Source organism: Amblyomma americanum, chromosome 1, assembly GCF_052857255.1.
Source record: "Amblyomma americanum isolate KBUSLIRL-KWMA chromosome 1, ASM5285725v1, whole genome shotgun sequence".
Lineage (NCBI taxonomy): Eukaryota > Metazoa > Arthropoda > Arachnida > Ixodida > Ixodidae > Amblyomma > Amblyomma americanum.
In genome coordinates, this window is record NC_135497.1 from 403,196,661 (window position 1) to 403,208,827 (window position 12,167).

The 12,167-nt window shown below is 48.6% G+C and overlaps 1 protein-coding gene across 1 annotated transcript in view; it reads right to left on the minus strand.

Annotated features, from left to right (window-relative positions):
- Positions 1-12,167, minus strand: part of LOC144123952 (uncharacterized) — a 70,572-nt gene that overhangs the window by 19,717 nt on the left and 38,688 nt on the right. The window contains exon 5 of the mRNA XM_077656660.1: positions 9,257-9,346. Coding sequence (XP_077512786.1) covers positions 9,257-9,346 — 90 coding nt within the window. The remainder of the gene's footprint in view (positions 1-9,256; positions 9,347-12,167) is intronic.

A 12,167-nucleotide genomic window follows, 5' to 3' on the forward strand; every position in this document is an offset into this window, starting at 1 on the left:
GCTTACGGCGCTCGGCTGCTGGCCCGAAAGAGGCGGGTTCGATCCCAGCCGCGGCGGTCGAATTCCGGTGGGGGCGAAATTCTAGAGGCTCCGCCATGTACTGTGCGATATCAGCTGCATGTTTAGGAACCCCAGGTGGTCGAAATTTTCGGAGCCATTCACTACGGCATCCATCATAGCCTGAGTCACTTTGGGTCGTTAAACCCAAATAAACCTTCGCTGACGGACGAGACGGAACAGGAGACAGACACCAGGCACCAGCGCATGTGTCTGTCTCCTTTTCCGTCCCGTCCGTCAGCGCTGCTTCGCCCTACCGTTCAACATGAACAAACCAGCCCGACTCAGCCTTCTCCTTGGACCACAGCTATACACAGGCCCTAATTTGACGTATGTATATGAAACCTAATTTGCGATACAATAAATTTCCAGAATGAAACAAAAGCGCTGTTCACATTTAGAATGTGATTAGTCGAATTCCAGGGAAAAAATCCTAACTGCTCAGACTGGTTTCCATTTGGTTACAGCTGGAATCAACAAGGAATTGTTCCATTACCAGTTGGGAACTTTCGCACACATCCATGTATATAGTTCATTTAAATCTGGAAGGCAGGTATTGTGACTTAAAGCGGCGCATGGGCTATAAGAGACGTCATAGTGAAGGACTCATCTGCGTATCAAATTAAACAACTACAATCAGCAGCTAAGACGCTGTTGACCAAGCGATGGTTCACAAAGACAGCTCGCCAAAAACCGCACCGTCCGCTGCAAAGCAGGAGACAGAGTGGGCCGGTACCGCTTCCTCCCTGCACAGGACGCGAGTCAGCTGTGGAGAGTGGATCAGGGCCAAATATCTTACTGCCGCTTTGCCCGATGCGATAAAGCGTTAGAGTCCATCGCATCGATGCAAAGACTCGTGCAAAGATTCGGTGCAAAGAGCCAATGCAAAGAATCGTTGAGAATTACGCCAGAGTCCAAGAGACACTCAAAGAGCTCTTGCAGACACCAGGTTAATTGACCGAAGGCAGCAAGGCTATTTTTAGAGGTTACGATCGGCTTTTGCAGAAATTTTAAACCTTGTTAGGTATCCACATTTCCGTAGCCTTCTTTGGGCCTTATGAAGAATTAGCAAGGGCTCTCCAGAGCTCAACATATCGCGCAGCAGGTGGAAAAAAGGCACCAGAGGCTCTCTGCAAGGCGACCTCCCAGTCGTGCTCTGAAACTGCGTTTGAAAACCTGTGGCAGCACACGAGCACAACAGCAGCGCATCTAGGCCTGAAGGAACCTGGTACATCAAGGCCGACAAAACCTCCTGCGAGGTATGCGATGACTTAGAGACCTGTCCAGCCAGCTGCCCTTGACGTTAAGGCCGTGCTGTGCAAGGAGTATTTCGCTACTGCCGACTGAATCGTAAGTGAAACAAAACAGAGTTTTGAGCAGCCAGGCATGAAACAGCTCGTAAAACTACAAGACATCTTAACCAGAGCCGCTGGAGGTAGTCGGTACACAGCAAATGAACTAGAGGTGGCTTTGGGAGTGCATGCAGTTGATAATGACTTGGGCAGACTGTTGGCGCAGTTATGCTATTATCAACTGTTCTAAGCGGTGCTGATTCTGCCACAATTCTGGGCATTTTGGAGATCCTACAAAGGAATTGCAAAATATTCGCGAGTTGATGGTTAAGGTCGTGAGGTATGTTCAGCTTGTGTTTCCCAAACCAGCGTCTGTCGCTTCTGGGGAACGCTCTTTTAGTGCTCTGCGCAGAATCAAAACGTATTTGCGCAACTGAACGACTCAAAAGAGGTTATCGTATCTTTAGATTTTGCCTATACACAAAGAAAGAATGGCGCTCCTATGATTAGAGGACGTCATCAGGGAGTTTGTGAGCTGAACAGCGAAGCGAGCAGCAACCTTTGGTCCCGCCTAAGCACCTAAATAGAGCAGCACTGTCCGAAATGTTTGCTGCTTGCGTGCATTATTGGGAACTGTATACATGTACTCTAGCGTGTTTGCTTGTATTGTTGTATTTAAACTGTTGTTTTATGTTATAGTTTTGTCCATGTGCGAATGCCTATAAATTTGTCAAACGTCAATATGAACGCACTGAAAATTCATTTTGTAATTTTTTCCTTGTTAATGCTTGTATAATATGCACCATCTAACGATCAAAGAAAATAATTTTTTTCACGCAGTTAATTGTTCTTTCCCGAGCCAAACTTGGACTGTAATATCTGAGAAACCTATGTACATAAACAAAAAAAAATAAAAAGGAATAAAAAGGAACACGTTCAAGCCCTCCTACTGAAAATATACTTCCGGCATCCCTCCAAGTCTCGGACTATGAGTGCATTCCACACGTTCGACGATGTAAACGTCTGAGCAAATATAATTGACAGCTCATGCTCGAGATATACGAGGCATACATCATACGTAAGAAGTGTTCAACCAGTGTACAGACATCATCACTCATGTTTGAATAGAAATTCACTATCTGGATAAATAATCACGACAGATGTGACAAAATGATGATTCCAGGACTTTCCTTATATGTATTTTGGATGATGTTGCCTGTATTTATTGCGAGCAAAGCAATAAATTCCCTCAGCCGTTAGACATTGCAGTTCTTGTCTGTGTCCTGTTAGCCTGCACGCTATTTTGACAAGACTAAAATACTGTCACACATTTTCAAGAGAGTCTAGATCTGGAAAATGACCACAAGGGGTTCCAAGCTGATGTTTCCTTTCTGCACCCACCCTTGAAGAAATACATGTGTCACGTAGTGGTGACGGCAGTCGAAGCAGCGATGAAGACGGACGAAAGGGTCTTCTAAAAGAACTGTTTATTGGGCTGACTTGCACCCAAAATGGACTGAATCACTCGGCGGCGGCGAAGCGACAAGCGCGCTCGGCGGTCGTCGAACAGAGTGCCCGCCGCTGTCGGCCGGGCTCAATTTAAAGCTGATAGCGAACATTCGAGATAAAGGGCGCAAAGTTACTAGAACATTCCGGAACAACGTAGAATCAGCTTTGCCTGGCTGCGATCAATCGAGATAAATCTAGTCGCGTCTTGCGTCGCAAACAAAGCGATAAGGTGGTGTCGCGGCAGATTTGAAAAACGAACAAACACTGCAAATATTGGCGGCATTACTCCCCTCTCAAAGAAGCATCGACCCGATGCATTAAAACAAATAATGCGACTAGTAAGGGAAAAAACGGATCTTGCGAAAATAGAGCATGGAAATGCAGCGGCCTTTAGCGCGCATAATACGGCTTCAGAAGGACTACATGGACAACTTCTGGTCGTACGCGGCGTCGCTGGGATGCAGTCATTGCGTCAGGGATGACTTCATAATCCAGTTCACCCAGCCGACGAAGAACCTTGTACGGGCCGAAATAGCGGCGCAAGAGCTTTTCACTCAATCCACGGCGGCGAATGGGCGTCCACACCCAGACTTGGTCTCCTGGCTTGTATTCCGCGTTGCGTCTTCGTAGGTTGTAGCGTCTGGCGTCGGACCGCTGCTGATCTTTGATCCGTAATCGGGCAAGCCTTCGAGCTTCTTCTGCGCGTTGAAGGTAGGCGGCAACGTCGACGTTCTCTTCTTCTGTAACGTTGGGCAGCATGGCGTCTAGCGTGGTCGTGGCATCCCTGCCATGGACGAGCCTAAAAGGCGTCATCTGGGTGGTCTCCTGCACTGCGGTGTTGTAGGCGAAGACGACGTAAGGCAGGATGACATCCCAGGTTTTATGTTCGGCATCGACATACATAGCGAGCATATCGGCGATGGTTTTGTTCAGGCGCTCGGTCAGTCCGTTGGTCTGCGGATGGTATGCAGTTGTCCTCCGGTGGCTGGTTTGGCTGTAGCGCAGGATGGCTTGCGTGAGTTCCGCCGTAAATGATGTTCCTCTGTCCGTGATGAGCACATCGGGGGCGCCGTGTCGAAGAAGAATGCACTCCACGAAAAATTTGGCCACTTCTGCTGCTGTTCCGTTCGGTCGGGCTTTCGCCTCGGCGTAGCGGGTCAGGTAGTCGGTCGCTATGATGATCCACTTATTTCCAGATGTTGACGTTGGAAAAGGGCCAAGCAAGTCCATGCCAATCTGCTGAAAGGGTCTTGAGGGAGGTTCAATGGGGTTCAGAAATCCTGCTGGTCGTGTGGGAGGAGTCTTTCGTCGCTGACAATCTCGGCATGTTTTCACATAGTGTGCGACATCGGAAGACAGTCGGGGCCAGTAATACTTGTCTTGAATGCGGCGGAGGGTGCGAGTAAACCCGAGATGTCCAGCTGTCGGCTCGTCGTGTGAAGCCTGTAGAACTTCTTCGCGGAGACAAGTAGGTACAACAAGGAGGTAGGCTGTTTTGTTCGCTGTAAAGTTCTTCTTCACAAGGACCTCATTCTGCACACAGAAAGAAGACAGTCCTCGCTTGAATGAAGCGGGGGGTGAAGAAACCTTGCCTTCCAGGTACTCGATGAGGCCTTTTAGGTTGGGGTCCGAGCGTTGCTGCTGAGCAAAAGAGCTTGCGCTGATGGGTCCCAGGAAGGCGTCCTCATCGTCGTCCAGCGGCGGTGCATCTACAGGGGCTCGTGAGAGGCAATCGGCGTCAGTGTGCTTGCGTCCGGACTTGTAAACGACGGTGACGTCAAACTCCTGGAGACGCAGACTCCATCGAGCGAGTCGGCCAGAGGGATCCTTCAAATTGGCAAGCCAGCAGAGCGCGTGGTGGTCGCTGACCACCTTGAACGGCCGTCCGTAGAGGTAGGGGCGGAATTTCGACGTAGCCCAGATGATGGCAAGGCACTCCTTCTCAGTGGTCGAATAGTTAGCCTCGGCCTTAGAAAGGGAACGGCTAGCGTATGCGATGACCTTCTCCAGCCCGTCACTTTTTTGAACGAGAACGGCGCCTAGTCCCACGCTGCTTGCGTCGGTATGAACTTCAGTATCGGCGTTTTCATCAAAATGCGCAAGGATCGGTGGGGACTGTAAACGACGCTGAAGTTCCTTGAAGGCTTCTGCTTGCGGCGCTTCCCATTTAAACGGCACGTCTGCCTTCGACAGTTGGGTCAGGGGCTCGGCGATGCGCGAAAAGTTTTTCACAAATCGTCGGTAATATGCGCATAGTCCGAGAAATCTGCGCACTGCTTTCTTATCGGCCGGCGGTTGAAACTGTTCAATAGCGGCTGTTTTCTGCGGGTCTGGGCGTACTCCTTCCTTGCTAAGCAATGTGGCCTAGAAACAGCAGCTCTTCGTAGGCAAAGTGGCATTTCTCTGCTTTCAAGGTTAGGCCAGACGACTTGATTGCGTCTAGTACTGTTCGAAGTCTTTTGAGGTGCTCTTCAAAGTTCGAGGCGAAGACAACGACGTCATCTAAATATACCAGACAAATCCGCCACTTCAGGCCTGCCAGCACTGTATCCATTACTCGCTGAAACGTCGCTGGTGCGGAACAGAGACCAAATGGCATCACCTTGAACTCAAACAGCCCATCCGGAGTTATGAATGCTGTCTTCTCGCGATCTCTTTCGTCGACCTCAATTTGCCAGTAGCCGCTCTTGAGGTCCATCGATGAGAAATATTTGGCGTTGCAGAGGCGGTCCAGTGTGTCGTCGATGCGGGGGAGGGGGTAGACGTCCTTCTTTGTTATGTTGTTCAAGCGGCGGTAATCCACGCAGAATCGAAGTGCGCCGTCTTTCTTTCTCACTAGAACAACCGGTGCCGCCCATGGGCTGTTTGAAGGCTGGATGACGTCGTCGCGAAGCATTTCTTCGACTTGGTCCCGGATGGCTTGTCGTTCTCGCGGAGACACACGGTAGGGGCTTTGACGGAGAGGTCGGACGTGTTGATCCGTTATAATGCGATGCTTGGCAATTGGCGTCTGTCGCACCTTCGGCGATGTCGAAAAGCACTCACTGTAGTTTTGAAGCAGATTGCGGATCTGGTCTTGTCTGTTCCGGTGCAGGGCTGGGTTGATGTCGAAAGTGGGCGAGTTCTCTTGGTCAGGCGGTTCTTCTGCGGAGGGGTCGGAGAGGGCGAAGGAATCTCGTACGTCAGATATTTCGTCGTAGAAAGCAATCGTCGTTCCTCTGTTAATATGCCGGTATTCTTCGCTGAAGTTAGTCAGCAGTACTTCGGCCTGGCCATTGCGGAAATGTGCGATGCCTCTTGCGATGCTGATTCCTCGGTCTAGTAGCAACTGCATGTTCCCCTCGATGATGGCTTCAGTGTTTATGGCTTTCGTGGCGCCTACGGTCACGATAACGCTTGAACGGGGTGGGACGCTCACTTCTTCCTCCAGGACACTTAGGGCAACGTGATTTTCCCGAGTTTCCATCGAAGCGATGGCTTCGTCCGTCGAAAGCGTGATCAGCTTGGATCGCAGGTCGATGATCGCCTGATGCTCATTAAGGAAATCCATACCCAAGATCACTTCGCGGGAGCATTGCGGTAGCACAACAAAGGTCGCAGGATAGGTATGTCCTTTCACAGTCACTCGCGCTGTGCATCGTCCTGATGGCGTAATGAGGTGGCCCCCAGCGGTGCGAATTTGTGGGCCGTCCCAAGCCGTTGTGACTTTTCTGAGCTGCGCAGCGAATGTTCCATTCATCACCGAGTAATCGGCTCCTGTGTCGACTAGAGCGGTAACTTTCCGGCCGTCGATAGTCACTTCTAGGTAGGAGGTCCTGGCTCTTGCATTGCATGTCGCTCTCGGCGTCGGGTCACGGCTTCGTCGCGTATGCGAGTCACGGGTTGGGCGTGTGGTCGAAGCTCCTCTGGGTGGCGGCGTCGATTTCAAGGTAGCTTGCGTCGTGGTCGAGGTTCTCATTGTCTGCGGCGTCGGTGCAGCGTGTCGGTTCTTCATGCGGCGTCGCGGGTGCAGCGTCCTCATGGGGCGTGGTCGGTGGAGGATCTTCGGCGTTTAGCTCGTGAGCAACCTCACCTCCAGAGGTTGCTGCCTTTAGTTTCCCCTACGGGGGCTGGGAGACCTTCCTCGTACCGCGGCTGCGTAGCTGCGGCGTGGCGACGCAAAGCGCGAGGTTGACGGCGATGGTGAGCGCGAAAGGCGGTTCGGCGTGTACTCTTCTCGACGCAGGTACTCGTCGATTTCGTGCGGACGTTGTCCGAAGCGTGGTCGTGGGGCGTTAACGGCAAATCCTCGAAGACCGATACGTCGGTACGGGCAGTGACGAAGAATATGGCCGGCCTCACCGCAATGGAAGCACAACGGCCGGTTGTCGGAAGTCCTCCAGGCGTCGCATTTCCTGGGGCTTGAGCGTCGGTCATAGGCTGGGCGGGCGGGGGCTGGGAGGCGGCGTTGTGGAACGATTGGCTCATCTCGGGGAGGACGTGGGGGTTGTCGCTGGGGCTGAGCAGTACTTACTGCAGCGGCGTAGGTCATGGCCTGGGGTTCTGTGGCCGTCGGGGTGCCAAGTGCCTGTTGCACTTCTTCCCGTACCACATCCATCAGAGTCGCTGCTTGTGGCTGTGGGGAAGATGGCAGTAATCGGCGTAGCTCCTCTCGGACGATTTCGCGGATAACTTCCCGCAAGCTGTCACTGGTGGTGGCCGGCGTGTCCGAACGGATTGCACAGGCAGAGGAAGGGCGATTGTACTGCCGAGCTCGAACGTCGAGGGTATTCTCAATCGTGCAGGCTTCTTGCATAAACTCCTCGACTGTTTTTGGCGGCTGGCGGACGAGGCTTGCAAAGAGTTGTTCTTTTACGCCGCGCATTAAAAACTGAACTTTCTTTTCCTCGGTCATCCCGGGATCGGCGCGGCGAAATAGGCGCTTCATCTCCTCGACGTAACTGCGGACGGGCTCATTCGGAAGCTGGATCCTGGACTCGAGGAGTCGTTCGGCTCTTTCTTTCCTCACGACACTGGTGAATACCTTCAATAGTTCTCTCTTGAATAGCTCCCATGTCGTAAGGGACGACTCGTAGTTTTCGTACCACGTGCGTGCGCAGCCATCCAATGAGAAAAAAACGTGTCCCATCTTTGCCGCATCATCCCACTTGTTGAATGACGCCACGCGCTCAAATTGGTCCAACCATTCTTCAGGGTCTTCGCCTAGGGATCCATTGAAAGTTGGCGGCACCCGCGGCTGCTGCAGTAAGATCGGTGTCGACATCTTTGGCGAGGTTGCAGTGCTGGTAGCAGCGTCTTTTCGCTGTCTGGTGCGGTCCGGCAGTTTCCCGAACTCAGGCTCCTCTCCCTGGAGACGTCGGCTGGCTCGCTGAGCTGCTGGCTCGTCCTCGGGTGCGAAGCGCTCAGGGCTGGCTTCACGACTTGAAGGGGGCATCCGGAACATGGAAGGCTACCCCGCCCCTCCACCAGATGTCACGTAGTGGTGACGGCAGTCGAAGCAGCAATGAAGACGGACGAAAGGGCCTTCTAAAAGAACTGTTTATTGGGCTGACTTGCACCCAAAATGGACTGAATCACTCGGCGGCGGCGAAGCGACAAGCGCGCTCGGCGGTCGTCGAACAGAATGCCCGCCGCTGTCGGCCGGGCTCAATTTAAAGCCGATAGCGAACATTCGAGATAAAGGGCGCAAAGTTACTAGAACATTCCGGAACAACGTAGAATCAGCTTTGCCTGGCTGCGATCAATCGAGATAAATCTAGTCGCGTCTTGCGTCGCAAACAAAGCGATAAGGTGGTGTCGCGGCAGATTTGAAAAACGAACAAACACTGCAAATATTGGCGGCACATGCAAACAAAAGCGTCACTTGGAGATCATAAATGCTAGCTGGGACATCATAATGTCTTGTAATGTCATAATGTCCCAAAGCAGCTCAGGCTATGAGAGACGCCATAGTGAAGGGCTCCAGAAATTTCGACCACCTGGGGTTCTTTAACGTGTACTGACAACGCACAGTACACAGGCCTAGAGAATTTCCCCTCCATTGAAATTCAACAGCCCCGGCCACGATCGAACTCACATCTTTCGGGTCAGCAGCCTAGCGCCATAACCACTGAGCCACTGCGGCAGAGTCCATATCAAACAAGTCAGATGAATTTGTTACTCTGCAAGGGGTTCTGGTTCCTTTCTTTGAGGCATACATGCACCACGTAGGAAACTAAAGTACATACTAGATACATAGAATGAATCATTTTGCAAATATCGCTATTGTAAAATGACGTTAACGAATGGCCACATTCACCCTTCGGACAGATCGGCCTTTCATCTGCCCTTACACATGAAACATGAAAATACCAAGCAGCCAGATGAATGAATGCATAAATTTTTCAAAACAAACTTACCAAAGGTGCAAACAGTGATACCACTCTACACTGCTCCAGTTGAGTATGGTGCTCCACTTAGGAGCAGCAGTCTCCACATGGGATGAATGCCTGCAGCAAAAATTTGTTACAAAGCAATGTAAGATTGCACGCAAGATGCAAAGTAAATGGCATGATATGGAACCATTACAATCATGCAAGCAGAACAAATATCATTGTACCTACACTGCAATATTGCTCGAGCTACAAAAATATTATAAAGGCTGCTTCAAAACAGCACACAATAGGCATTTAAATGTCATTGGATCATTCCAAGCCAACTGATCCAGACTTGGTACTCGACCATCTTGGATTTCTCTTTAAAAAATGATGGTTTATTGCATTACTATGGCAAACATTACCCACCTTGATTTTGGCAGATTAAATTTTTACTTGCTGTGGTGCCATCTCACGTTTGCAAGTGGTAGCAAAACCTAGTCTTACAAAAAAGAATTGTAAAATAAACATTCTAACACATGACTGTGAAACTTTCCTTATATATATAAAAGGCATTACACTTTCATATGCAGTGAATTGAGCTTATTTTGTTTCAACTAAAAACATGCAAGGTACATTATATAAAAATTTGAAAGTCTAATCTTAAATTCTATGTTCTTGCAGCCATCATTCGAACTTTATTTCTAAGCTGTAAAGAAGGCAAAGAAAGCAATAAAAATGTTTCAGAGTGCAAAACATGCAAGATATGCGAGCAAAAGAATTCTTAAGTTGAGAAAATTTGCTTTCTCAGACATATTCAGCGGTCAATTGCATAATCAGGTGATCTTAGTAAAATTACGAAAGATGGGAAGTTGCACGGCACCATTTATTGGCATTTATTTCTATAAGTTTAATCACAGCACTTTTTGTTTTAAGAGAGAAACAATTTGCAAGTTGAGCCCCTGTGTTCTATATCGACAGCACATTTTGCCGCCGGCTGCAAATACACACAAAACCAACACTCCATTGCTCGAATACAATGCTGTGCTGGGCTTCCGATGCTGCCAGCTTTGGCAATGCAGAAACCTGATGAAGGGCACATTTAAAAAGGTGACAATGAAGTGGCCGCATGGCACAACGGCTATTGTACCTCCACACAAATGGTACTGAGCCGGGAAACACACTTTGCAGTCTGACCAATCAAAGTTAAGATCTCTGCAACCAGGAAAACGATTCCAATTTTTCAGCGCAATGGGCTTTTCGCCCCGTCACATGGTAAGGGTGCTTGCGACGGCATTGGTGGAACTGTGAGGCCCTTGGCAGTGATGGGAAGTATTCAGAGGCCGTACAAAGGTCAAATACTGACCCTTTGTTTACATGAGTGAGGTGTAGAAAACTATCGAGCATACTGTCAGGGTGCCCCGACAAATCATTCAAGAAAACAAAGGTGAACTCACTAGTCTGTTTACAAGAGTGTTACCATTAAATGGAATACGCAAGTTTCACCACATTAAGCTTTTATCTCTCTCTCACTGGCGCATGCTGGACTTGCATCATGCCCAGCAACCAAAGAGTTTAAAGTGACAGAATGTCAATGAACATGCCAGCGGACCTTGCAGAACCAAAATATCAGGAGCATCCACTTGGAGCACCATACAACAAAACTTAAGTGCCTCCTTGATGCCGGCTGTAGCATGCACTGCAGTGACGAGCAAGCAGCGAGCGATGCTGGGGTTGAACGCAGGGACTCAACTAGAAAAATTATGTTCTCGCCTAAAACAAAAATTGTTCGCATAGACTTTTAGAAAGAAATGCCACTGCACTTAGAAGATAAACGAGAACCACCTCACTGAGCAATTGACGGATGAATATGCCTCAAGAAGAGAATTTTAACAAATTTGTTTTTGCTCACACGCATTATGTTTTTCATATCGGCTTCATTGCTTTTTGAAAAATCCAGACAAATAGCTGAGATGACTACTATGAGAACATAAATTAGATAAGAAGTTCCAAATTTCCATATTTTTCTACCTTCTTTCATGTTTTATATTACAACCAAAATACAAAACATGAGTTAAATTTATTGTATATGAAGCACAATGTCTTTTATTCATATGAAAAAGTTTGACTCATGCATCAAACGTTTATTTTTTACAAGTTTTTTTGTAAGAGAAGGCTTTGCTACCGAATGTAAACTTAAAATGACGGCCATGACACATTTTTGTTCTGCCAAAAACAAGCTAGAAAATCTTTGTGATTGTACACAGTAAGACATGATTTTTTTTCTGTAAGAAATCAAACGCGGTCGAGCGCAGTCTGATGAATCAGTTGGCGCAGAATGGCCTCATTCGGTGTAGCACAGCAATAAAATACATGACCAACTTATCACCAGGTATAGTGCAGCATTTACATGGGTCGAAATATTGGCTAGACTGTAAGAAGCTCTTGTAACGGCAAAAAAGTGACATGAACAAATTCTAGAGACTATGTGGCACATATAATTAGAAGAACAATGTGAGAGAGGCAAAAAAAAACATTTCATCTGAGGGACATTCGAAATAATGCCAAGAAGACCCAACTTAAAACGCAGAACAGTCCAAACCAATAAAAAAAGCCACGAGTTAAGCAGTACAAGCTCCCTGAATGGCAGCAGATACAAAGCACACACATGCAACACTTCCCAACTTCTGCAGTAGTGCCCGCTCAAAAATTTCCCTGGATACTTTTCCATAAATCTTTAAGAGTAGAGACAAAATTTTGGATGCATTTTTTCTTCGGCGTAATGCACTGTTTTCTTTGTTGCGATGAGAGTCACAAAGTGGAATTCTCCTACGGCAGCAGAATGATTTAGAATGAATTTTTTTTTGTTTTTCGGTTTAGGTCGCAAAGTAGCTTTGACGTACAAGACGCAATCAGGTCAAGTGAGGCGTGCAAAAACAGCGATCTAATCACTGCT